At 41.4% G+C, this 26,887-nt stretch overlaps 1 protein-coding gene and 1 non-coding gene across 16 annotated transcripts in view; both read right to left on the minus strand.

Moving 5' to 3' along the window:
* The window catches only part of ARHGEF28 (Rho guanine nucleotide exchange factor 28), a 344,670-nt gene that overhangs the window by 61,301 nt on the left and 256,482 nt on the right, over positions 1-26,887 (minus strand). For 14 of the 15 annotated variants that reach the window (XR_009491884.1, XM_059878798.1, XM_059878797.1 and 11 more), the window contains 8 exon segments: positions 21,823-21,878; positions 20,702-20,750; positions 18,168-18,312; positions 17,964-18,091; positions 16,638-16,778; positions 13,305-13,552; positions 3,706-3,828; positions 2,415-2,532 (listed from right to left, as the gene is read on the minus strand). Coding sequence is in view for 14 of the 15 variants with exons in the window: in XM_059878798.1 (XP_059734781.1) it covers positions 2,415-2,532; positions 3,706-3,828; positions 13,305-13,552; positions 16,638-16,778; positions 17,964-18,091; positions 18,168-18,312; positions 20,702-20,750; positions 21,823-21,878 (1,008 nt within the window). In the remaining variant the exon portion in view is untranslated. 15 annotated transcript variants of the gene reach the window in all.
* On the minus strand, positions 26,550-26,621 carry TRNAC-ACA (transfer RNA cysteine (anticodon ACA)). The gene has a single exon. It is a non-coding gene; the product is annotated as a tRNA-Cys (tRNA).

A 26,887-nucleotide genomic window follows, 5' to 3' on the forward strand; every position in this document is an offset into this window, starting at 1 on the left:
AATAAATTTAACTATTTTCTAAATTTTGTGTTTAAAAAACTAATTGATGTTTATTGAGGTGAATGGAACTGAAAGGGAAAGTTTCAGGAAGTCAGAAACCGCTAGAAGGAGAGAAGAAAAGAAAGTCAACAGAGAAAATAAAAGATTCTCTAGAGCCTAGAGCACCAGAAGTAAATACACAGAAATAGCAGTGAAATGGAATAAGGACTTGTCCTCCAAAGGATCTAAACGTTCCAGGCTCTAAATGCCTTAAACGGGTACATGAAGGCTTAGTCAGTCAACCAAGGAACAGATCAGACACGGTGGTTAACAAGGGAGATTTTCTCGTTGCCCACGGTAGAGCCTACTGCCTTTACTTTGCAACCTTACTACCCGTCACTCACCTAAGCTGCAGTCCCCACCACCAAAAATAAAGATTCTTCTTTATAAAGAGTGTATGTCAAATATAAGAAAGCTGAGTAGAGAAAATCAAAGTTGAATTACAAAGTGACTTAAAATAAGGCAAGAAAAGGCTCCAAGTCTTCGGATCTTCAGGGATAAGTCACTGTCTTTTAACAGCCTGCAACTCAAAAGTGCAGGAATGTGCGTGCCACCCAGAAGTCTCGTCAGGAATGCTTGCCTTGGGTTCCACCTCAGTCCTACTGAAGCAGACTCTGCTTGTAAACAAGATCTCCAGGTGAAGGGTATTCTAATCACAGTCCAAAAGCACAGCCCTAGTAGAGTCACAGGATCTCGTGTGCCCAGAAGCCAGAGAAAGAACTGGGGGAGAGGTCTGACTTAACTAAGGAGGTAGTGTTCACTCAGTCACTATGACAGCTGCACCTGAGGAGCCAGAATTCACACTTCTCACTTCTGACACACCAAGTTGCAATCACTGTCTCACATTCTACCTGGAATTTGACATGGACGATTCTTGGAGCAGCAGTAGCTGACCTCACACAATCTGATAGCTCTTAGATGTACATTAAAATTAAGAAAGAAAATATAACCATGATACAAACTGAAAGTCTTGATTTCGTTTTCATTCTTTCACCAAGAACAAAATTATGAAGCATGTCTCTTTGTATTGTGCTTATATTTTCTTGTATATTAATTATAGGAAGCTATAAAAAATGGGACATAAGGAATGGGTGCTACCATTCCTGACTGAACTCACATTCTGCTGCTGCTGCTAAGTCACTTCAGTCGTGTCCGACTCTGTGACCCCACAGACAGCCTCCTACCAGGCTCCCCCATCCCTGGGATTCTCCAGGCAAGAATACTGGAGTGGGTTGCCATTTCTTCCTCCAATGCGTGAAAGTGAAGCCGCTCAGTCGTGTCCGACTCTTAGCGACCCCATGGACTGCAGCCTACCAGGCTCCTCTGTCCATGGGATTCTCCAGGCAAGAGTACTGGAGTGGGGTGCCATTGCCTTCTCTGGAACTCACATTCTAATGTGACTAAAAAAATGGAAAGACTAAATCATGTGTTTCTACTCACCGAGACCCCTACCAATGAAAGGATGTTAAAAGCTGACTTTTTAGAGTGGGCATTATCATTTTCATGGTCTTCAAGATAACTGATCATAATACAAATAATAAAAATAGCTCCCACTCATCAAGCACCTTATTTATATTAGGCTGTATACTGAGCACTTTCTGAGACCATCTTATTTAAGCCTCACACCAATTCCATAAGATAAGGACTAGTATTCTCATTTGGTAGTGGAGAACACTGAGGCTCATTTCATTAACTTGCCCAACTAATGAGTGGCAGAGCCAAGTATCTGCAGAGGCCACGCAAATTTACACAAGGTCAAACCAAAGCCCTTGTTAACATAATACACTACCATCCTAATAATTCACTCATGATCAATAAGCCTGATCCTTGAGGAACAGGCACTTTTACCTATCCATTCACTGCACTGTTCTATTATTGATAACCTATTTGTACCAACCACAGGACTACCTATTGAACTAATAACTCCTCAAGGAGCTTACAGAACAGCCATGTGAATTAACAGTGTCTCAGAGGATTCCCAGATATTAGTCTTTGATGAGTTGACAGGGTCAAAAATAGCTCCTTCATAAATCATCCTCAATCTAACAAATCACTACTGGGAGGGTAATAGGAAGATGAAGAAGAAGAGGTATTAAGGTTCGGATATGGGGGAAATAGAGATGGGAAAGGCAGGGTCAGAGTATGAGGAAGCCTACTTGCTTTGGGCTGCTTGGAGGCATTCAGACTATTGGCCAAGTCACATTACGAAAGAGAACTTTTCAAAATGGATCCAAATCCTAAGGCTTTACAGTTTTTCTATAATGAACAATCTTTATGAATCAGATGCCACAAACATTTGTAGCTGTTTACAACACCTCGGCTATGTTTAAACCTAACGAAAGAGGCAAATGTTGACCCCAGGAGTCATCACTCACCCTTTGTGTACTGCAATATCCTTTCCACCAAGACAGGGTATTTTGTGATGCGCTGAGTGACCAGCAGAATGCATTCTGGAATTCCTCGGCGTCGAGCCAGAAGGTTACTATTTCGGAGCTTAAAATATATATGCATACATATTTTAATATACACAAACACTACCTGTATTTTCTTTTTAGGTAGGAATTTAACAATACAAAGAATCTGCAATGGTATCATTCTATTCAGACATAACGTGCATGATCATTAATTAAAAACATTATTTTCATTAAACTGTATACTTTGAAATTAATATCAACAACCCAAATCTCCAAGATTAATAAGTTTCAAGTTACTCTGATACAGTTAATTCCAAAATGAGCAAGTTTTAATACATATAAGTGCTAAGATTCATGAATAGCAAAAGTTTTGAAAAGCAGTCAGAAATCAGTTATATTTTGAACAGGAGTTTGCAATTAACTATTTGTTTTCCCAACAGGTTTTCCTCTACGTATGCTGTTCTTTAGAATAGTCCTTAAAGTTTCCTCTAATCAGGGCAACTTTTTTCTAAAAACCTCAGTCTTCTTTTCAAGTTCTTAATACCCATGTATTTTTTTAAAAGAGAGAATCTGGTAGCATTCCTAAAAAGGTAGATAAAAAAATTAGAGTCTGTGAAACTCTAAGGGACAAATTCCTTCAATAAGTTGGACACCAAAAAATGGGATGGGGCACATTCAATTTAAAGGTGATTTAAAAGACATAAGCCCTGCATACAATATCTAAACCTTGGTCAGATCCTAATTTAAGCAATCCAATTTTATGAGATAATCAGGGAATTTTGAACACTGGCCAACTCTTTAAAGATATTAAAGAACTATTGTTTATTTAAGTGCAATAACGCCACTGTAATTTTTAAAATATATATTGTTCAGAGATGCAAGTTATATATGAAATGAGGTGCGTCACAGATTTGCTTGCAATTAATCCAGTGGGGCTGAAGTGGATTCTTTATCTTTACTGTGACTCTTCTGACTTATTACTTGTCACAGCATGAAGTAGCTTCATAAGATACGACAAAGGTGCTCAGAAGTATGGAGAACATGTCTTCACAAATATAAATACAAAAGTAAATGATTTGGGAGAAATATTTTACTAACACAGAAAAAGCAGTCTTCTATCTTTGCCACACACATATCACTTCCTTCTTCCCTGAAAAACAGTATCTAGATGTGAACCTTGCTTAGATCATGTAAAAAACAAGCATGAACTTTACATTGGCTTACCATTTTGTAAGAGTTTTAAAATACTTGCCTTAATAAAATTCTGAAACTTTTTATTCTGCTGGAGTTCTTTAAAGAGGCTAACAGCCTCTTTGTGATGGCTACAGAATTCCCCATATATTTTCTTCATTTTATTTGCATTTTCTTCTGAAAACTGAGAAAAATAACATTTCAATGATGGTTTGAAAATTTAGTCAGTTCTAAGTGGCTCAGAGGGTAAAGTGTCTGCCTGCAATGTGGGAGACCCGGGTTCAATCCCTGGGTTGGGAAGATCCTCTGGAGAAGGAAGTGGCAACCCACTCCAGTACTCTTGCCTGGAAAATCCCATGGACGGAGGATCCTGGTAGGCTACAGTCCATGGGGAGTTGGACACAACTGAGCAACTTCACTTTCACCTTTTAAACACTAAAAAGAACATGCAATTTTCATATAGTTCAATGCATTCTTTGCAAATAAAGAATAAATTCCTGGGATTTCTGACCATAATCAGTTCTCTTCCACAGATACCTTTTAAAGAAAGAGTAAGTAATCAATAGGTAAAAGGAAGACATCAACATAATGTGATTATATGATATTGAACTAACTCAATTATCAATAGCCAAATGAAAAACATTTGCTATCTTCTATGTTCTGGGTGTTTACACAACTTTATAATTTCGATTTGCAGTTTTAATACTTTTATAGATTGAAGGAAGGGTATGGGGCATATTCAGGGATCCTCAGGAAAACTGACATTCACATTGGCTAACTGACCATGTCCACAAACTCAGTGCTCAGGTAGGAGCTTGATTTGTCATCACAAATGGATCAAGAGGCAGGTTATTATTAACCAAGATGACAGAGAAAGATGAGTAACCAGAAGGCCAATTCATTAACTGATGGTCACAAGTAGAATCAGGGACTGAGGATTTCAAAAACCTATATATTGTCACTCTGCTTATTTAACTTATATGCAGAGTACATCATGAGAAACGCTGGGCTGGAAGAAGCACAAGCTGGAATCAAGATTGCCAGGAGAAATATCAATAACCTCAGATATGCAGATGACACCACCCTGATGGCAGAAAGTGAAGAGGAACTAAAAAGCCTCTTGATGAATGTGAAAGAGGAGAGTGAAAAAGTTGGCCTAAAGCTCAACATTCAGAAAATGAAGATCATGGCATCTGGTCCCATCACTTCATGGCAAATAGATGGGGAAACAGTGGAAACAGTGTCAGATTTTATTTTTGGGGGCTCCAAAATCACTGCAGATGATGACTGCAGCCATGAAATTAAAAGACTCTTACTCCTTGGAAGGAAAGTTATGACCAACCTAGATAGCATGTTGAAAAGCAGAGACATTACTTTGCAAACAAAGGTCCGTCTAGTCAAGGCTATGGTTTTTCCAGTGGTCATGTATGGATGTGAGAGTTGGACTGTGAAGAAAGCTGAGCACCGAAGAATTGATGCTTTTGAACTGTGGTGTTGGAGAAGATTCTTGAGAGTCCCTTGGACTGCAAGGAGATCCAACCAGTCCATTCTAAAGGAGATCAATCCTGTGTGTTCATTGGAGGGACTGATGCTAAAGCTGAAACTCCAATACTTTGGCCACCTCATGTGAAGAGTTGACTCATTGGAAAAGAACCTGATGCTGGGAGGAATTGGGGGCAGGAAGAGAAGGGGACGACAAGGAAGTCCCCTTCTCAAGGAAGTTCTCAAGGAAGGAAGAGAAGGATAAGATGGCTGGATGGCATCACCGACTCAATGGACATGAGTTTAAGTAAACTCCAGGAATTGGTGATGGACAGGGAGGCCTGGCGTGCTGCGATTCATGGGGTTGCAAAGAGTCAGACACGACTGAGCGACTGAACTGAACTGAACCTGTAGAAAAATCTCTGTTGAAAAATCTACAAAGAAACCCACTTAGAATCATAAGCTGGTATGCAGAGAATCTGCTGAGCAATGTGAATGCCAGTCTTTCAGACTCTGATGACCCCACACATACACATCCATGTTGAAGATCACTGCAACAGAAACCAAAATACACCTACACCCCCTTAGAAAGTTTATCACTATTTCTGGACTTTTCAACTTTGCTCACAGTTTTATCTGTTTGGGGCAAATACATCTCAGGAAATGATTCTTAAACCACCAACAAGAATACACAGGTACAAATCTAACAAAACATACAGAGACCTTGTGTGCTAAAAACTACACAATGCTGACAAAAGAAATCAAAGAAGATTTAAATAAACACCACGTTCATAGATTAGAAGATTCAACACACTAAAAATGTCACTTCTCCTCAAAAGGTTTAATGCAATTCTTAATAAACCTAGTAAGTTTTTAGAGATCTAGACAAGATTATTCTAGAATTTATACCAAAGATAAAGGAACCAAAATAGCTTAAAAAATCTTGAAAAATAATAAAGTGAAAGAGCTGTCTACTCAATATCAAGATTTATTATAGAACTTACTATTAGATCTATTATTACCTAACAAGATTTACCATATACGGTCATAACTATCACTATGGAATGATACACACACATCAACGGAACAAAATAGGAACCCAAAACACCCAACAGATTTGGACAGAGAGCAAAGCAATTTATTGGAAGATGGACAGCCCCGTTCAACAGACAATATTACAGCAGATGAACATCCACAGATGAAAATAAAAAAGATTCTTGACCAAAGTCTCGTATTTTATACAAAAATTAACTCCAAATGGATCACAGACTTACATGTAAAACATAAACCTATAAAACTTAAAAATGTAAAACTAGAAAAAGACACATAGGAGAAAATCTTTGGAATCTCATGCTAGATAAAGAGTTCTTAGACTTGAAACCAAGAGCCTGAAACCTGACATATTGAACTTTACCAAAATTACAGAAGTTACAGATTTAGAGAAAATATTCACAAACTACCCATCTGCCTGAAGGTGAGTCTCTGGAATAGATAAAAAATAACAATATTCAACAGTAAGAAAACAACCCAAGTAGAAAATGGGCAAAAGACAAGGACAGACATTTCACCGGAGAGGACATGCACATACACGCCAGTAAGCACGTGACAGACGTCCAGTATCATAAGCCACTGGGAAACAGACATTTCACCAGAGAGGACATGCACATACACGCCAGTAAGCACGTGACAGACGTCCAGTATCATAAGCCACTGGGGAAACAGACATTTCACCGGAGAGGACATGCACATACACGCCAGTAAGCACGTGACAGACGTCCAGTATCATAAGCCACTGGGAAAACAGACATTTCACCGGAGAGGACATGCACATACACGCCAGTAAGCACGTGACAGACGTCCAGTATCATAAGCCACTGGGAAACAGACATTTCACCGGAGAGGACATGCACATACACGCCAGTAAGCACGTGACAGACGTCCAGTATCATAAGCCCACTGGGGAAACAGACATTTCACCGGAGAGGACATGCACATACACGCCAGTAAGCACGTGACAGACGTCCAGTATCATAAGCCACTGGGGAAACAGACATTTCACCGGAGAGGACATGCACATACACGCCAGTAAGCACGTGACAGACGTCCAGTATCATAAGCCACTGGGGAAACAGACATTTCACCGGAGAGGACATGCACATACACGCCAGTAAGCACGTGACAGACGTCCAGTATCATAAGCCACTGGGGAAACAGACATTTCACCGGAGAGGACATGCACATACACGCCAGTAAGCACGTGACAGACGTCCAGTATCATAAGCCACTGGGGAAACAGACATTTCACCGGAGAGGACATGCACATACACGCCAGTAAGCACGTGACAGACGTCCAGTATCATAAGCCACTGGGGACATGTGATTTAAACCGCAACGAGACACTACTACACACCGCTCAGAATAGTTAAATAAAATACAGTGACGATTCCAAATGCTGGTGAGGGCGTGGTGAAACTGGCTTACCAGTACACTGTTGATAGGAATGTAAAATGTTACATCCACTCTGAGAAACAGTTGGCAGTTTCTTATAAAATTAAACATGCAACTACCAACCATACAACCCACAAACTGTACTCCCAGGCACTGATCCCAGAGAAATGATACTTTAAATATGCATACAAATCTGCATGTGACTGCTCATGTGCTCACGTGTGCATGGATTCCCAGAAGGTTCAGTGGTAAAGAATCTGCTGGCCAATGCAGGAGACGTGGGTTCAATCTCTGGATCAAGAAGATCCTCTGGAGGAGGAAATGGCAAGCCACTCCAGTATTCTTGCCTGGGAAATCCCATGGACAGAGGAGCCTGGTGGGCTACAGTCCCCAGGGTCACAAACAGTTGGACACGACTGAGCAACTGAGCACACCAGCAATAACCAGGTGCTCTTGAATAAGTGAACGATTAAAGAAACTGTGGCATATCCACACCACAGCATACAACTGACACACACAGCCATCTGAATGATGGAGAGAATTGTGCTGAGTGAAAAGCAGTCAATCCAAAAGGGACATACAGTGTATATAATCTGTACAACGTATATATGACACATATGTCATGACTGAAATGACAGAGAACAGATTAGTGATGGCCAGCAGTTGGAGACAGGAGAGAAGGAGGTGCGGCTATAAAGTGGCCAGAGGAGGAATCTTCATGATGACAGCAACGTTCTGTAATTTTGTTGTATCTCTATCAGCACCTCAGCCGATACATAATGAGATTATTATTGGTGGGAAATAATTTTAAAATGCCCCCAGACCCAGTGCTATCAAACAACACTCTAGGTAGGGGGTGGGTACATAGGATATCTCATTCTTAAGCTTTAAGAGACGTCTATGTACCTGAAATTGGAAAACCATTGCTATATACCCACCATGCTCCATATGTTCAGAATTCCTCACCAACACAAGTTCCCACTGACTAAATTACCATCACATTCCAGTCAGCCTCCTGAGGTCTGGAGCCTAAGACTGGAATGTGGGATTTCCCCAGACCCGCTCACACGCCCTTCAGCAGCTTGCTGGCCCTCTGTTCCCACAGAGCCACTCCCACAGCCGCTGGCTGAGGACTTTGCTTCTATATTGTTCAGGAGACAATTTTATTTACACAGAACTGGAAGGAAGCCCACCACACCGACTAAGCGTGTCCGCGAACAGGAACACAAAAGCAGACTTAATCCTTTCTCTGAATACCAAGGATTTCCCCCCAGTTGGAGAAGTGTGTGCTTTATCCCAAAGACTGCCAGGCTTTACCCTGTGCTAACAGTCAGCTTCCCAAACCTTGTCCTCAATTTCCACACAAATTAAATTAAAAACTGGTAGAAATGTGAACTTTTGTCAACTATGAAAGCGATGAAAGAACAAAAAACTATTTTAAGTGATTAGAATTAAAAGTCATGATTGTATCAAGGGAAGAAAGATAGATGGAAATACTTTCAAATGATAAAATAATTTTGCACTTCATTTTTGGAAGCCCTCAGATTCAAGTTCACAAAGACACAATTAGACATTTTAATTCAAACTGTCTTGCAAAGTACTTTATTGTCTCTTAACCTGGCACTGTATATGTTTGGGGTGAATTATGACAATAGAACAGGTCAAGGACTTTAAAGATAAGATGCAAAACATTAAGCACTTTGATTAGGAACTTAACACTAGTGTGGATTTTTACACAGTGAGACATGAGGGAAAAGATCTGGGGCAATTGTCAGGATTTTTTTTTCTTTTTGTGTATTACAAATATTTGTATTTAAGTATATTTAAATGTTTAGTCTATAGACCAACAACTAAACTCCTTTGGTGTCTGTGACAGGGCGAAACTGATATAAAATTAAATTCTGAACGTGACATTTTGGCATCTACTTAGAGAAAGCCAAACTAAAGTAACTAGTGAGAGATATCCATGCCTTTCGTCAAAAAGCTTTAAGCAACTACAAAATATAGCCCTGGAGTGAATACCTGGTGTGTTTGCGGTGGTGGTTTCGTTGCTAAATTGTATCCGACTCTTGCAACCCCATGGGCCGTAGCCTGCCAGGCTCCTCTGTCCATGGGATTGTCCAGGCAAGAATACTGGAGTGGGCTGCCATTTCCTTCTCCAGGGGATCTTCCCGACCCAGGAATTGAACCCGGGTCTCCTGCACTGCAGGCCCATTCATTCTATAAATATTTATAGTACCCAGCACTGTTCTAGGTATTGAAATAGAGTAGTAACCAAACAGATGAGACTCCCTACCTTACTGGGACTTAAAGACTAGTGATGGTAGCAAGCTTGCCCAGCATGTTCCCATGGTATCTCAAAATAACATATTCTTAACTCAAACCCCAACTATGCCATTTAACAAGATGTGTGAACTTGGGAAAGTCATTACTTCTCCATACTTCAGTTTTAGGGAAAATAATATTTACCTCACTGTATAGTGAAGATTTGGAGAAGGCAATGGTGACCCACTCCAGTACTCTTGCCTGGAAAACCCCATGGACGGAGGAGCCTGGTAGGCTGCAGTCCATGGGGTGAGGTAATATAATGGAAGTACCTTAAAAGTCCCAGCCATTTTAAGGCTGCTGGATGCATGTTATTTAATTTCTGCATTAGCATGTTCTGGGGCTTCCCCAGTGGCTCAGCGATAAAGAATCTACCTGCAATGCAGGAGGCAGAGGAGATGCAGGTTTGATCCCTGGGTGGAAAAGGTTCCCTGGAAGAGGAAATGGCAACCCACTCCAGTATTCTTGCCTGGAAAATTCCATGGACAGAGGAGCCTGGCGGGCTACAGTCCATAGGGTCACAAAGAGTTATATACGACTGAGAACGCATGCACGCATTAGCATGTTTTAAATGGACAGCTTCTTTCAGAGAGATGAGGGGCCAATACAAATTGTCAACAATACATTATTTTTTTACCGATGAGTGGCACAGCCTATTCTCATTGATGCCTCAAACATCCCAAGCACCTAAAAAGTGCCTCCTTCTAATGAAACTTGCTTATCTCTCAGGCATGAACTCCAGGGCTCTCGTGATAAGATCTGCCTCACTCCTAAAATTAGGCAGTGCTTATTTTGCAACTACTGATGAGACCATCAAGGGCCAATGGGGGAGGCATGTTTTTAGACAGCTCATCACATCAAGAAAAGGGAACCCTCTTACACTGTTGGTAGGAATGCAAACTAGTACAACCACTATGGAGAACAGTGTGGAGATTCCTTAAAAAACTGGAAATAGAACTGCCTTATGACCCAGCAATCCCACTGCTGGGCATACACACCGAGAAAACCAGAATTGAAAGAGACACATGTACCCCAATGTTCATCGCAGCACTGTTTATAATAGCCAGGACATGGAAGCAACCTAGATGTCCATCAGCAGATAAATGGGATAAGAAAGCTGTGGTACATATACACAATGGAGTATTACTCAGCCATTAAAAAGAATACATTTGATGGATTAAAGACAATCTCTTTAACAAGTGGTGCTGGGAAAACTGGTCAACCACTGGTAAAAGAATGAAACTAGAACACTTTCAAACACCATACACAAAAAAAAACTCAAAATGGATTAAAGATCTAAATGTAAGACCAGAAACTATAGAACTCCTAGAGGAGAACATAGGCAAAACACTCTCCGACATACATCACAGCAGGATCCTCTATGACCCATCTCCCAGAATATTGGAAATAAAAGCAAAAATAAACAAATGGGACCTAATTAAACCTTAAAAGCTTCTGCACATCAAAGGAAACCATTAGCAAGGTGAAAAGGCATCCTTCAGAATGGGAGAAAATAATAGCAAATGAAGCAACTGACAAACAACTAATCTCAAAAATATACAAGCAACTCCTATAGCTCAACTCCAGAAAAATAAATGACCCAATCAAAAAATGGGCCAAAGAACTAAATAGACATTTCTCCAAAGAAGACATACAGATGGCTAACAAACACATGAAAAGATGCTCAACATCACTCATTATCAGAGAAATGCACATCAAAACCACTATGAGGTACCATTTCACACCAGTCAGAATGGCTGCGATCCAAAAGTCTACAAGCAATAAATGCTGGAGAGGGTGTGGAGAAAAGGGAACCCTCTTACACTGTTGGTGGGAATGCAAACTAGTACAGCCACTATGGAGAACAGTGTGGAGATTCCTTAAAAAACTGGAAATAGAACTGCCTTATGATCCAGCAATCCCACTGCTGGGCATACACACTGAGGAAACCAGAAGGGAAAGAGATACATGTACCCCAATGTTCATCACAGCACTGTTTATAATAGCCAGGACATGGAAGCAACCTAGATGCCCATCAGCAGAGGAATGGATAAGAAAGCTGTGGTACATATACACAATGGAGTATTACTCAGCCATTAAAAAGAATACATTTGAATCAGTTCTAATGAGGTGGATGAAACTGGAACCTATTATGCAGAGTGAAGTAAGCCAGAAAGAAAAACACCAATACAGTATACTAACGCATATATATGAAATTTAGAAAGATGGTAAACAATAACCTGGTGTACGAGACAGCAAAAGAGACACTGATGTATAGATCAGTCTTATGGACTCTGTGGGAGAGGGAGAGGGTGGGGAGATTTGGGAGAATGGCATTGAAACATGTATAATATCATGTATGAAACGAGTCACCAGTCCAGGTTCAATGCATGATACTGGAAGCTTGGGGCTGGTGCACTGGGACGACCCAGAGGGAGGATATGGGGAGGGAGGAGGGAGGAGGGTTCAGGATGGGGAACACAGGTATACCCGTGGCGGATTCATTTCGATATTTGGCAAAACTAATACAATATTGTAAAGTTTAAAAATAAAATAAAATAAAAAAAAAAAAGAATACATTTGAATCAGTTCTAATGAGGTGGATGAAACTGGAGCCTATTATACAGAGTGAAGTAAGCCGGAAAGAAAAACACCAATACAATATACTAATGCATATATATGGAATTTAGAAAGATGGTAACGATAACCCTATATGCAAGACAGCAAAAGAGACACAGATATATAGAACAGTCTTTTGGACTCTGTGGGAGAGGGAGAGGGTGGGATGATTTGGGAGAATGGCACTGAAACATGTATAATATCATATATGAAACGAATCGCCAGTCCAGGTTTGATGCATGAGACAGGATGCTCGGGGCTAGTACACTGAGACAACCCAAAGGGATGGTACGGGGAGGGAGGAGGGAGGGGGGTTCAGGATGGGGAACACATGTACACCCGTGGTAGATTCATGTTGATGTATGGCAAAACCAATACAATATTGTAACCTCCAATTAAAATAAATAAATACAACACAATAAATAAACAAAATAAATATAATAAATACAATACAAATAAACCAATACAATAGTAACCTCCAATTAAAATAAATAAATTTATATTAAAAAAAAGAAGTGAATTTTCATAAGGAATTCATCTGTGGCTGCGCCTCCTTCTGGAGACAGTGATAGACAGATGGATGAGCCAGGCATCCTGCAACACAGAAGAGCCATTCACTGGCTGTTAATAGCTTTCAGATATCAGTCTCACATACCAGCATCAAACAAAAGAAAACCAACTGTCAATAATCGTAATGAAATCAATTTCAGTTCCCTGCAGGCTTTGAACACTAGAGAGCCTGTACCTTTAAGCTTTGAGATTTTAAGATTTTCAAACCTTTCTCACCTGTTGTACTAGAATATCTCCAATTCGGCCGATGATGAAATTCCTGTCATTGCCAACACAGGATTCCTGCCTTCGCTCCTTCATACTACAGAAGAAATGCTTGTGGATTTCAAGTAACTCGTCCAGACAGGGGAAGATTTTGTCCACAGTGCTGTGGTCCAGCTGCAGCTCCTCTTTCATCCCTTTCCTGAAGATCTCAGACATGATGAACAGGGTCTGGATGTGATGCAGTTCTGTCTGCATTAGCTCTGGAACAGGTGAGCAGAAACAAGCTTTAAAACAAGGATCCCTGAAGGTTAACTAGATTTACTGTGCTGATCGTTTTGCAATATATATACAAATACCATTAAGTTATCATGAAACTAACATAATGTCATATGTCAGTCAGACCTCAGTTTTTTCCAAAAGTATCCCTATCGACCTAAATTTATAGCTAAATACTATATGTTATATAAATAGAAGAGGAAAGGTTTAAGAATAACAATACTCTTCTACTATTAAATCAGCACTGACTAAATCTTTAATGTAAGCTCAAAATTATTCTCTTCTTCCCAGATATTATAAGAGGATATGTAAAAGTTAAGTCCAATATATACAGAATCCAACTGTATCAAACTTTCATAATATAACCAGCTAACATCTTTAGGTACCTTCAGTTGGGAACCAGGTTTTATTTTGTCCTGAATACTCCATAAAATATAACTTAGTTTACCTCTTTTCTTTTTTTTTTGCATTGAGTAGGAGCAAAATTTGAAAAGATCCTGATGCTGGGAAAGATTGAAGGCGGGAGGAGAAGGGGACGACAGGATGAGATGGTTGGATGGCATCACTGACTCAATGGACATGAGTTTGAGTAAATTCCCAGAGCTGGTGATGGACAGGGAGGCCTGGCATGCTGCAGTCCATGAGGTCGCAAAGAGTCGGACACAACTGAGTGACTGAACTGAACTGAACTGAGGAGCACAATTAGCTTGGTGAATTACATTGAATTAAATACAATAAAGTTCCTCAATGCATACAACAGTAGGTCCTTTCCATTACTGGATCTGTCTCCAAAGTTCTACTTTCTCCAAGAGAAACCAATGTGTTATGATCAAGGGACATCATCAAGAAAGTGAAAACAACAATCCACGTAACAGGAGAAAATATTTGCAAATCATGTATTTGATAAGGGACCCGAGTCCAGAATTTATAAAGAACTCTTATAACTCAACAACAAAAAACACAACAGTTCAAAATAGGCAAAAGATTTGAATAGATATTTCTCTAAAGAGATATACTAACAGCCAATGAGCAAATGAAAAGACAAGCAACAACATTAGCCATCAAGGAAACATAAAATCAAAACTACCATGAGACCCCACATTATATATACTACAATAATTGTGATTTAAAGGATGAACAATAAAGAAGCCTTGGTAAGGACATGGAGAAATCAAAACTCTCATACATCACTGGTGTGAATGTAACATGTTATCGCTGCTTTGGAAAACAGTTCTTCAAAAGGCTCAACATAAAGTTACCATGTGACCCCCAAATTGGAAACAACCCAAAACAACCCTCAAGTCATGATCGGAAGAACAAAGTGTGGTATATCTGTACAATGAACGATCACTCAACCACAAAAAGGAGCAGAGTGCTGAATTATATCATAGCATGGATGGACCTTGAAAACAGTATGCTAAGTGAAAGCTGCCAGGCCCCAAACCTAAATATTGCATAATACACACCATATGTCCAGAATAGGCAAATTCATAGGGACAGAAAATAATGAGTGGTTTCCAGGTGCTGGTGGGAGGGAGCCCAGGGAAATGGCTGCTACTGGGCACAGCGTTTCTCTCTGGAGTATGGAACTGCTCTGGAATTAGACAGTGGTGGATGGTTGCACAACTTTATAAATATACTAAAACATTACAAATATACTATAATATAGATTTGTACACTGTAAAGGGGTGAACTTTAGATCTCAATTTTTGTGATATATCAATTTTAAAAATACACCATGAGAGAAAACAATAATTCACCATTACCAAGAGCATCAGAAGTGTCGGTTCTAGACTAACGAGTATTTCCAAACCCACATACAGGTTTTAAAAAAGAATACAAAATATCAGCCATGGAGGGGAAACAAATCAAAATGTGGCTTTGTTTATTATTTTATCATAAACAAAACTCTCTACCCACTAATTTATTGTTATTATTGTATCCTACCACATTTTTAACACCTACTCTGTACTAAGTATCTACCATGTCACTTCATTTAATCCATTAATCCATTATGATCCCAAATATACGAATGATTTTCTTATCTTTAAAAGCCAATGAAGAAAAGAGGGTAAACGATTTTCCCTGGAACATAAGACCTTCTGGCCCAAAGGCCCATGCTCTGAACCACACTACATTATAATTCACCCCAAATGGGTTAGACTATTTTTAATAATATATGAAATCAAGAAATAAAAGAAGAAAATTACAATATAACAAACTGCATGGGAAATACTAAAGGGGACAGAACCACCCTTTCCAAAGAAATTCCCTCCTACACAGCTTTAGACTGATTTCACAGCATGCACGCACATCGGCTCATCTGACCTGCATAACCACCTCACACAGGGGAGAAGGGGCCCTAGTCACCACCGGACTTTGCAGTGCTTTGCACACACAGGATTAGTGAAAACTAAGGGCTAGGCTCATATTTAAAGTTAAGGTGCCTTCTTGGAACCACTTTCCAACATCTACTTTATACTTGAAAAATTTTTAAGCTTCATTTTTTCCTAACAACTCTATCATCTAACCTTCCCTAATTCAGACTGCCTTCACCCCAGGTAGCATGAAATCGTAAAACCTCCCACAACTGAACCCCATCCTCAACACTGCCACCCACAATCACATGTGATACCAGTCCAGGTGCTGTCGGTCCCACTGCATCTCGTGAGTGACCGTCCCTGGTGTGTGCAGGCAAACTACAAGGCCGTAAATGCAGCAGCCTTGACTACCCACCTTAAAAACGCGAACATTCTCTGTGATTCTTACAACAGAAGAGGCAAACGAGTAGAGATCAGGCCTAATTCAACTTGAAAAGGGTAGAAGAAATCAAATCTGCTTTGTACCAAGCATGTACAAGGCCTCCTTCAAGCCTCACAACATTTTGATCCTGAGCCTCATTATCCCCATTTTACAAAAGGAAAAACTGAGTTTCAGGTGAGTTATTATTATATCTGAGACTAAGTGACCAGGAAATGGTAGAACCAGAATTTGAACTCCAGCTTGAATCCATGGTCTTGCCTCTGCACCACACCGCTGCAACCCAGAGACCATGATTGTAACGCTTACCAAAAATGACATCCTGTCTTTGGATGACATCCTTCTCCTGCCGACTACAAAATGAAGGGTCCACCACCAGACTCCAAGATTCCGCTTCAAACTCCTGGGCATCGCCGCTGAGGTCACTCCACAGAGAAGAATCCACGACATCTAACATCCATTAAGAAAAGAAAAGCTAAAGTGGGTGAACACGTGTAACACAAACAGACCTTCTCAAGTGCCTACGTTTATAGATTCATCACCCTAAAGAAACCCGCTATGAACATAGAAACAACGAAGCCAAAATACTGCGATACAGAATTGAAACAACCGAAACCAAACTAGTGAAATGGTCCAGATTACGCATGAAAAGCAAAGCAGAATCAGGTATTAACAGCTGCTGTGTGTATACGCAAAAAAAAAAAAAGTTCTTTCATTTGTTTGGCTTGTTCTATTTGAGTTTTATTTTTGGTCATCTGCAGAGCCCACACGTGCTCACACAGCCTTGAACTCACTGATTTTTCGCCCCACGTTACTCTGCACTGTTCACTCAACACTGAATCTTGTACGTGTCCACTTGGTTTGCTCTTCACTTGCCTTGCTATCCTCAATATAAACATGAAGCAGGGTACGAGGCTATGAGTCACATGTGAGTACAGATTTTTCTGAGAGAATCTGACAACACACACATACCCCCTTCGGGAAAACTAAATTCTACTTGTCTGAACAGCACCCCTCAGAGAGAATCCAGCTCAGAGAAGTACAGACATGATGACAATGGACTTAGAATAAGCAGATGTATGGGGAAGAGTCTACCTCTTTCTTACCACTCCTCTCCTTTCATTGGGTTTTCCTCTGCCTATTAATACAGCTTGGATACAACAAGCAATTCCCCAGATTGTCCTCTCCACAAACATGTTTTTAAAAAATGCTTTTATTCCCCCAGAAGTAGGAGGCAACACAAGGGGATAAATATCTTAGAGATCCAGACAAGTCCAGTCTTAAGTAACTGAAATATATATATATATTTTAAAGTATGATCCTATTCCAATTCATCAACAGCTGTAAAAAAATTTTAAAGAACATCTTTCTCTTCATGATGTTTATGACATTCTTTGGAGAGTATGTCCCTTTAAAAAATACATCATGTTCCCTTGGCTACTATCTGGGAGTCTCTTCTGGGGCTCAGTGTTCATTGTTTTTATCAGAAGAACCTGCACCAAAGAGACACCATGAAACAGAACTCTCTTAAACAGAATAAAAGAAAAATGCTTCCATCTTATGTCCTTCGGAAAACATCCCTTTCAGCAAATGCTCACAGAAACCCATGTCAGCACAAAGGCATCTTCTCCTCACCTTCCGTTAAGAAGGAGTCCGTGGAGGGGGACGAGCCCATGGGCTGGAACAGCTCGTCAGAGTGAGACCTGCTTCTCCAGGTGCTGCCATCATTCTCGGACTCCAAGGATGCCCCCGGCCTCCTGAAGCTGGAGGGGCAGGGAGGACAGTCAGCCCAGTCTGCCACACTGAGACCGCAAGGCGTCACACCACAGCGAGCCTTACCTTTCCAAGGTGGTGCCTGGGACACTTCTGGACAAGGGATGCACTTGCCCTGCCATCTCCTTCCTCCCAGTTGGCAACCCGATAGGCATGGAGGAGGAAGGGTGCAGAGAGAGCCCAGGCAATGGGACGTCTCGAAACGAAGAATCTGGAAATCAGAATGGACACTTCATGATGTTTCCAAAGAGGGCAACGAGTAAAGCCAGTTTTAAGTAAAGCCACTTAAAAGCCAGAAAGCTGAACACTCCAATGGCGGCTTCTAACGTGTTGCAAGCCCAGCCTTGAAACCAGTTTCCTGGCCACATCCCAACACCTGCTGGAAACGTCCCTTCCAGCTCACACCCTCCTGGAACCAGGCTTCAGGCCTGCTTCAGCATACCCACGTGGAGAAACTGGGGGCAGCTGGGATTCCACAAACAAACCAGAAGATGGAATGGGGAAACACGGGGGCAGCTTGCCCATAAAATCCTGCTGCACTCCTCAGAGCCAGCTGTAAACAGATACAAGGTGCTATTAGCACTGTCACGAGAATGCGCACTGCGTATATAAACAAGCACACACACACACACAGAGCACATCAGTGGCTTGGAATGATGCTGGGGAGTCTGTTCTTTACGCTGTAAGAATGGCAGGCAGATGAAACCTGCAAGCCAAGCGGGGCTCTTCTCTCTCACTTCCAAAAAATGAAACGATGCTTCAGTACCTTTCTGGTCAGTTTAAAATGGGATGGGCATCTAAACATTTGCATTTGATGTGTATTAAAAGTGACTCTCCGAAAATATTTCAATCCTGTATGATCGCTTAGCACATGCCTTTCTCAAGTAAAGGGGGAAAAAGACTTATATGGAAACCTAAGACATTACAAAGGATTCTACACGTGTATGATTTAATTTTATTCTCACGACTCCTAAGTCAAGAGAAGGAACAGATGGTATTCTATCAAGTCTAAAATGCTTTTTAGTTATTTTCATGTTTCACCTTACGAATTTGAGGAGTGTCTTCCAGCTGAGGTCAAAGGGACTTCTGGTGAAGAAGCAGGGGTGTGACCAATGTCACACTTGCCTGCACTAATTTTCCCTTGGGTAACATCACATGCAGTCACACGTTGCCATCAATTTGCATACTCCCCTAACAACCCTGATTCAAATGGCTTCTAAAACACGGATCACACTGTTGCAGCACTGAAGTGAAAAGTGACCACAAACGTAAAGTGCCCGCCACAGGGCAAGCTATGTAATATGTGAAGCAGAAGAAACTGTGAGATCTCTCACGTCAAATCAAAGGATTTTCAAACGTAGGACAATGGTCTGTCTGGTTCTTGCATGCAATGTAAAGACTGTCAAAGGCTGACAATTACTTCAATTTCAACCATGTATAATTCAAGAAAAAACAGAATCACTGAGTTTAACCACATGCAAACAAAACACAGGTCTACCCTGAAATTTCAACTGTCATTCTAATGGAGCTGATGCAATCACAGCCTCAGGCTGGCTACTAAAACGTACCAGGTTGCTCTGATAATGAATAACAGAGACTGATAAGAATCTATAGATTCTCAATTTGAGGACTTTATCCTAATCTTGTGATTCTTAAGAAGCATATCTTCTGTATTGGTCAAGATAAATATGTGCTGTTGCTAGGAAAACATAAAATTATGTACATTTAATGTAGTGATCGGGCTTCCCTGGTAGCTCAGCTGGGAAAGAATCCACCTGCAAGGCAGGAGGCCCTGGTTCAGTTTCTGGGTTGGGAAGATCCACTGGAAAAGAGACAGGCTACCTACTCCAGTTTTCTTGGGCTTCCCTGGTGGCTCAGCTGATACAGAATCTACCTGCAATGTGGGAGACCTGGGTTCAGTCCCTGGGTTGGGAAGATCCCCTGGAGAAGGGAACGGCTACACACTCCAATATTCTGGCTTGGAGAATTCCATGGACATGGGGTTGCAAAGAGTCAGATGCAACTGAGAAACTTTCACTTCACTTCAATATGGTGTTTATCTTTCCCCCAAGAGGCTGTTATCAATAGTGCCTATTACACTAATGTGCATCTTAAAATTGAGGCAACATCATAATACGACCTCCATTCAGCCTTCCCTAATCTAAAGGATCATAAAGCACATGTAGCACAAAGGCTACTACGTTGCCAAAGCTTCTGCCATTCTTGCTTTCTTTGTCAAGAAAAATGATGCCAATTTTGCCCAGCATGAGGCTTCCCTGGTGGCTCAGAATAAAGAACCTACCTGCCAGGGCAGGAGACTCAAGTTCAATCCCTGGGTTGGGAAGATGCCCTGGAGAAGGAAATGGCAACCTACTCCAGTATTGTTGCCTGGAAAATCCCATGGACAGAGGATCCTAGCAGGCTACAGTCCATGGGGTCACAAGAGAGTCGAACACAACTTAGTGACTAAACAAGAAAACATGCCCAGCATATGCCATGAAAGGAGGAATAACTGGGCCAATCGGAGAACTGAAAGAGACGGGGAACGTGTGGTATGTATGAAATGGAGAAAAGTTCTTGCCGTTTTTCATATCACTTACTTCCAAGGATGGTCTGTGGTTTGTTCTTATTATATTTGTCTTGGAATTTCTGTAAGAACATGAGAAACACAAAAAGAAAGATCAAAGCACCACTCGACTACAAGAACGTCCACAGTTAAACAGAACAGGCTTCTTATCTTTGCCATTTTCATGTTCTTTTATTTCACACAAAGAGGAATTCAAAGCAAAAGACATAAAACGCAACCAAGAGAAAAGTGTTATGACAATGAGATGTACACGTTGTAAGGGAGGTGTGCCTCCAGAACAGGTCTCAGCAAGAGCCCGGCTTTGGTAAAAGCCTGAGGGGACCGCAAATCTCCAGCTCCTGTTCCAACCCAGGCTCAGAGAGGAGTCACGGCAGCGCTATCTCCTTCCTACTTGTTCTTTCTGTTCCGGGCTATTCCTCCCAGCTACAGGACACGGCGACCTTGAGCACTGAAATGTTACCCTCGACTTTGTGACCCAACAAAATGTGTGTTTCAAATAACACAGGGTTGGAGACCGCACACTTCCCTCTGAAGGGGCCTCGTGCTCACTCACATGCACTCCTGGCCTGGGTTTCCAGTGGGAGACAAAGGACCGTGACGATAAACCCCTCCATCTGCTCAAGCCCACCCCCAGACACTGCGAACGCTCCTCAGTGTTTGGTCCGGCACACCTCACAGCGTGGTCTGAGGACCAGTAGCATCACCTAGGGAACACGTCAGAGAGGCACATTCTCAGAACCCCACCCAGACCTCCTGCATCAGGAATTCTGGGAGAGGGGCCCAGAAATCTGTGTTTTAACAAGCCCTCCAGGCAACTCTGATGTGGGCTGGTATTTGAGACTTAGTGCTCTAAACTTCATTTCCATACTCACAAGGTTTGCAATGGTAAACCAAGTAGGTCCTGACAGAAAGTCTAACCCACCCATATCATGTAATAAAAACAGAACGTTCCCTCTATTTCTACAAGTGCATAGTTAAGTGAATAAGTATACACTTTGAGCATGTGTTATCATTACAATGACCATTTTAAAAATAAATTGAGACAGTAATAGTAGATCTAAAAATATAAACAGATAACATTGAAGCAGCGAGCTACACACAAGCATGTAGTATCCACACGGGCTGACACGTTACCTTGGTACACGGAGGGGCAGCATCTTTACAGACTTTATGTACGTTTCCATTACAGTCTGGAACAAAAGGAGAAGAGAGAAAAGTGTCCATCTTACTTAAATTAATCTGCAAAGTGAAATGCATAAGGCTACATCATGCCTTTAAGGATCATTATAAAAGTAACAATCCTTGGAGATCAAGGAGATCAAACCAGTCAATCCTAAAGAAAATCAACCCTGAATATTCACTGGAAGGACTGATACTGAAGGTGAAGCTCCAATACTTTGGCCACCTGATATAAAGAGCCAACTCACTGGAAAAGACCCTGATGCTGGGAAAGACTGAGAGCAGGAGGAGAAGGGGGCGACAGAGGATGAGATGGTTGGATGGCATCACCGACTCAATGGACATGAGTTTGAGCGAGCTCCAGGAGATGGCAAAGGACAGGGAAGCCTGGTGTGCTGTAGTCCATGGGATCACAAAGAGTCAGACATGACTTAGTGACTGAACAACAACAATAAAAATAACACGTAAACATTAAAACTACTTAGAAAATTTAAAAAGGAAAGAAAACATGTTTAAACCACATTCTTGTCCCACCACTGGAGCAGAACACACCGTTAATATTTTAATTTCCTTGGAGATACTTTCCCCCTTCTGCACAGGGTCTTACTGATTACGTCAGCTGAAACTACGCGTGACACACACTTCCGTTTCTGCCTGAGAACTCATGCAGTTCTCCACACCCTTTACTCATCAGGGACCTCTTACATCTGGCAACTGCCCACTCACACACTGAGGGAAATGCCTATGAGGACGGAAAGAAAGGAAAACGCACTACAATCCTAGAAAAAAAATGCACTGTCGGGCTCTGAGAGAATTCCTACTAATCAGAGGAAACCAAATTAAAGAGAACAGTTAGCAGCTTGCCTACGTTTTATTTCATGAAACAATGTGGCCTCACCTCACTGAAAGGCGGAAGGGAACACTTCTCCTGCCCACAGGCTAGGCTCAGAGACCTCCCTGCATGGGGACAGCTTGCTGCCAGACTGATGTCTTCCTGCCCTCTCCCCCCTCCCACTCCACCTGGCCCACCGAGACGCCCTCATCCCATCCACCCCCACCCCTACACGCTGTGTATAGACGGAGGAGCCTGTGGTTTATCAGAAACTCCACGAGACAAATCCTTCTGGAAGGGGAGACGTTCTCACTGAATTCCATCTAAGCCACACTGGACAGCAGCTGCGGCCCCTTGAGAACTGAGCAGGACACTCAGCCCACACTCTTCCTCCCCCTGCAGGTCTTCCGAGGCATCTAGTCAACACCTCAGTGGCCAATGAGCAGAAGCCAAGCTGTCCACGAACTGGCCCTGCAGGCAATCACTGAAATTGGATACTTCCTCCTCACCCCAGAACAAGAGAATGAGACAGGAAAAACGAGAAGCTAGGAGAGACCACCAAACCAAGTTATACTGAAAATTCACAGCAAGAGGGAGCCACTGAATATTCCAAAATCCAGAAAAAAGAAGAAAAATGCAGATATGTGCCCTCCCTGAGATACACAAAACAGACCAAAGGTCATGTAGGGAATACAGGATTTGACCACAGGCCAACAGGATGAGAGGCAAACGGAACTTTGTGGGACAAGAAAGCTCTTCAAGGAAGAAAAAGAGCAAGAGTGGAACTTAAGCTAAATTGAGAAGAATCGATGTGACAAAGCATCAAAGCAGTACTATGAAATTAAACTTGAAAGATTCTCTCCAGAACGTGGAGAAAATGCAGCATATAATTATCAAACAAAAGATTTCATACAAAGATGCCAGATAACAGATCACATTTCTCCAAGGAAGAAATCAAAAAGATGAGACCAGAAGTGACAACTGACAGCTACAACTGACAAAAACTTTTATAAGGCTTAAAAAGAACCCAAAAAAGGCAAATAAAAAAGTCTTACTGTTTTCTAGGAAAAAAACCATTAAATGGCACCTATTCTAATAGACACATTCTAACAATATCTGTATGATTAAAAAATTAAAAGTCCTCTTAAAGAAGTTAAAAGTTCTCAGTATAATACTAACTGCCTAGGTATAAGGGACCAGTATTGGTAAATCTGCAGAGGAAAAGGTTTGGTTGACGAATTTATTTAGACAAAACTGGCTACTGTGTGAAACAAAGATATAACCTTAGATACACAAGATTTCAGAAAACAGGTTATTCCAATAAACTTCTTGGGAAAAAAATTATCTGAAATCCTATTGCCTACTAAAAATAGAATCAAAATTAGGAGTTTTTACTGAAGGAAAAATACAGCAAAAGTGAGCACTGACACCAAACTAGAGTATTGCATCTTCAAAGTTACCATAAGTAGAGACACAGAACTGAATACAAATAGCTAATTATTACTGAAACATAAAATTATTCCTAAAAGATGAAACACATTATAAAAATGATAATAATTAATTCAGTATACTCATAGAGGCTGGGGTGGGGAAAGAGTAACTATAAGAGAAATAAGAGTATTAAGTTATAAGCCTTCCACAGCTCCTTATTAATACTTATTATCAGTAAATATTAAAAAAGTCTACCTTGCCAAATACCTGGAGAAGATAAAAGCCAACACTATATGGTCTAAACCAGACATCAAGGAAAACAGCAAAGAACCATGAAAGATAGTGGACGTTGTAAAATTAAATGTAAATAAGGAAAAAATGCTTAATATAAAACAAGTTCTCTCAGTTACATTATAATTACCTATAGCTAAATTAAAGACACACACCTCAAATTAACAACACAGAAATAGTTAAGAGGAATACAAACAAAAAGAAAGTCAACAGAATATCAATTTTAGACAATGTAAAATTCTTATAAAAGGCATTTAACTGCCTTAAGGTAATTTTAAGTTTATGAAAGCTAAATTTGCAGTGAAGCTGTGATTAGTAAACTTCTGTGCATCAAATCATGTAACATCAAAATGTAAGTAGTGAAGTCTATTTATAAACAAGGAGAATTTTATAGAAATATTTGTGGAAAACTAGCAACTCAGGCTTTAATAAAGAAGAATACAGACACCACAAGATTTTGAATATTTATATTATTTGTTTTACATCATATTGTGTTTTTAAGATTAGGTATAGTAATATTCACAGGCAGAACCGAATACCCATCTGAAGAACCTCAGCTTAGTCCAGTCAAACAGAAAAACACAGAAGTCCTCAAGTGCACATGCGTGGATGGAAGCAGCACTTCATTAAGACGAAGGTGGCGAGAGTGCCCACGATAAACCGCGAAAGCAACTGGAGAGAGGGGAAGCGAGCACAGTTTGCTCTCAAGAGCCCAGAAGCGCTGATGAGAAGCCACCAGAGCAGGAACCATGAGAAAGGAAATGGAAGAGGGACCGCATGGACTAGGAGGACAGAAAGAGGAGGAGCTAAGACTAACATGCCCAAGTTTCTAGCTGGCATCACAAACCCAGCAGGAAGAACAGCCTTCTGCAGGTGGACTGTGAGGTCGGTTTCAGACACCTTGGTCTGGGAGACAAGAAAATCTCTAGACGAAGCCCACAGATGGGATGCGATGGGGACAGTGTTGTTTTATACGGTGGCTCTGCCATAATTCTCAAGCAGGGTCACAAGTTACATGGGGGCTCAGCCTCCCTAGGCAACTGGAAATATGGAAGTAGCAAGTGAGGTGTAACGATGTTCATCTGGGAAGAACAGGTCCAAATACCATATTTCAGAATAAAATATGGGTGACTATACTTAGAAACAATAAAGAGAAAAGAACGAGTGCCTGAGAACCAAGTTTGGAGGGCACACAAAGTTAGGGCAAAGGAGACCATCCAGGGGATGGACAGAAGAGCAGTGTGCTCTGGAAAAGGGGACATCCTTCTGCATGGAGGGACAATAGACACGGAAACAGGAGAGACAGCAGGGAGTCTGAGAACAGTAGCGAGGCAAGATGCTCAGAACTGACTAGAAAGTGACTCCGTGTTTCCATCCAGAAGAGGACTTCTGTTAAGCAGTAGGGACAGAGGTCAAAATCCGATCATTGAGGAAGACGTGGCAGGAATGGACACCAGAGCAGTGGGTGGAGGCAGCCCAACTTGAGGAGTTCATCTAAAAATGAGGAGAAGGCTTCCCTGGTGGTCCAGTGGTTAAGAATCACCTGCCGATGCAGGGGACGTGGGTTCGATTCCCGGCTGGGGAAGATCCCACATGCTGTGGAGCAACTAAGTCTCTGAGTCACAACCACTGAACCAGCACTCTGGAGCCCGCAAGGCGCAACTGCTGAAGCCTGCTCACCCTAGAGCCTGTGCTCAGCAACAAGAGAAGTCACCACAAAAAGCAGCCTGTGCACCGCAGGGAAGGATGGCTCCCACTCATCGCAACGGGAGAAAGCCCACACCAGCAATGAAGACCCAGTGCAGCCAAATACAAATAGATCAATCAATTTTAATTTTCTTAATTAGTAAAAAAAAATAAAAATGAGAGGACAAAAAGGTCAGAGATGTGGCTGGGGGTCAGATGAAGGGATCTGACCCTGTGAAGAAGAAAGGAGTCGCAACTGATGAAGCATGTGCCATCACGCCAGTAAACTGGCTGCTGACACGCAAGTGTGGTGAAGCGAAGTCGCTCGGTCGTGTCTGACTCTTTGCGACCCCATGGACTGTAGCCTGCCAGGCTCCTCCATCCAAGGGATTTTCCAAGCAAGAATACTGCAGTGGGTTGCTGTTTCCTTCTCCAGGAGATCTTCCCAACCCAGGGATTGAACCCGGGTCTCCTGCATTGTAGGCAGACGCTTTACCATCTAAGCCACCAGGGAAGTCATGGAGGCAAGCCATTAACAATCCACAAACAATCCTTTCCACAAACTTCTAAAAATTTAGCAAAGTAAATCACAGCTAGACTGCTTGATGCTATTTTTTAAATGAACACACTTTATTTTTTAGAGTAGTTTTATTCTTTTTGCTTGATGCTACATCAGGTCCCATAAAAGAAAGAAATCAAGTCCCCAAGGAAAGCAACATTCAAACATGCAATGAAACTGGCATCTGAAAGACAATGTGAATGGATACAGTCACATTTTTA

Source organism: Bos taurus, chromosome 20 (assembly GCF_002263795.3).
Source record: "Bos taurus isolate L1 Dominette 01449 registration number 42190680 breed Hereford chromosome 20, ARS-UCD2.0, whole genome shotgun sequence".
In the NCBI taxonomy this organism is placed as follows: Eukaryota; Metazoa; Chordata; class Mammalia; order Artiodactyla; family Bovidae; genus Bos; species Bos taurus.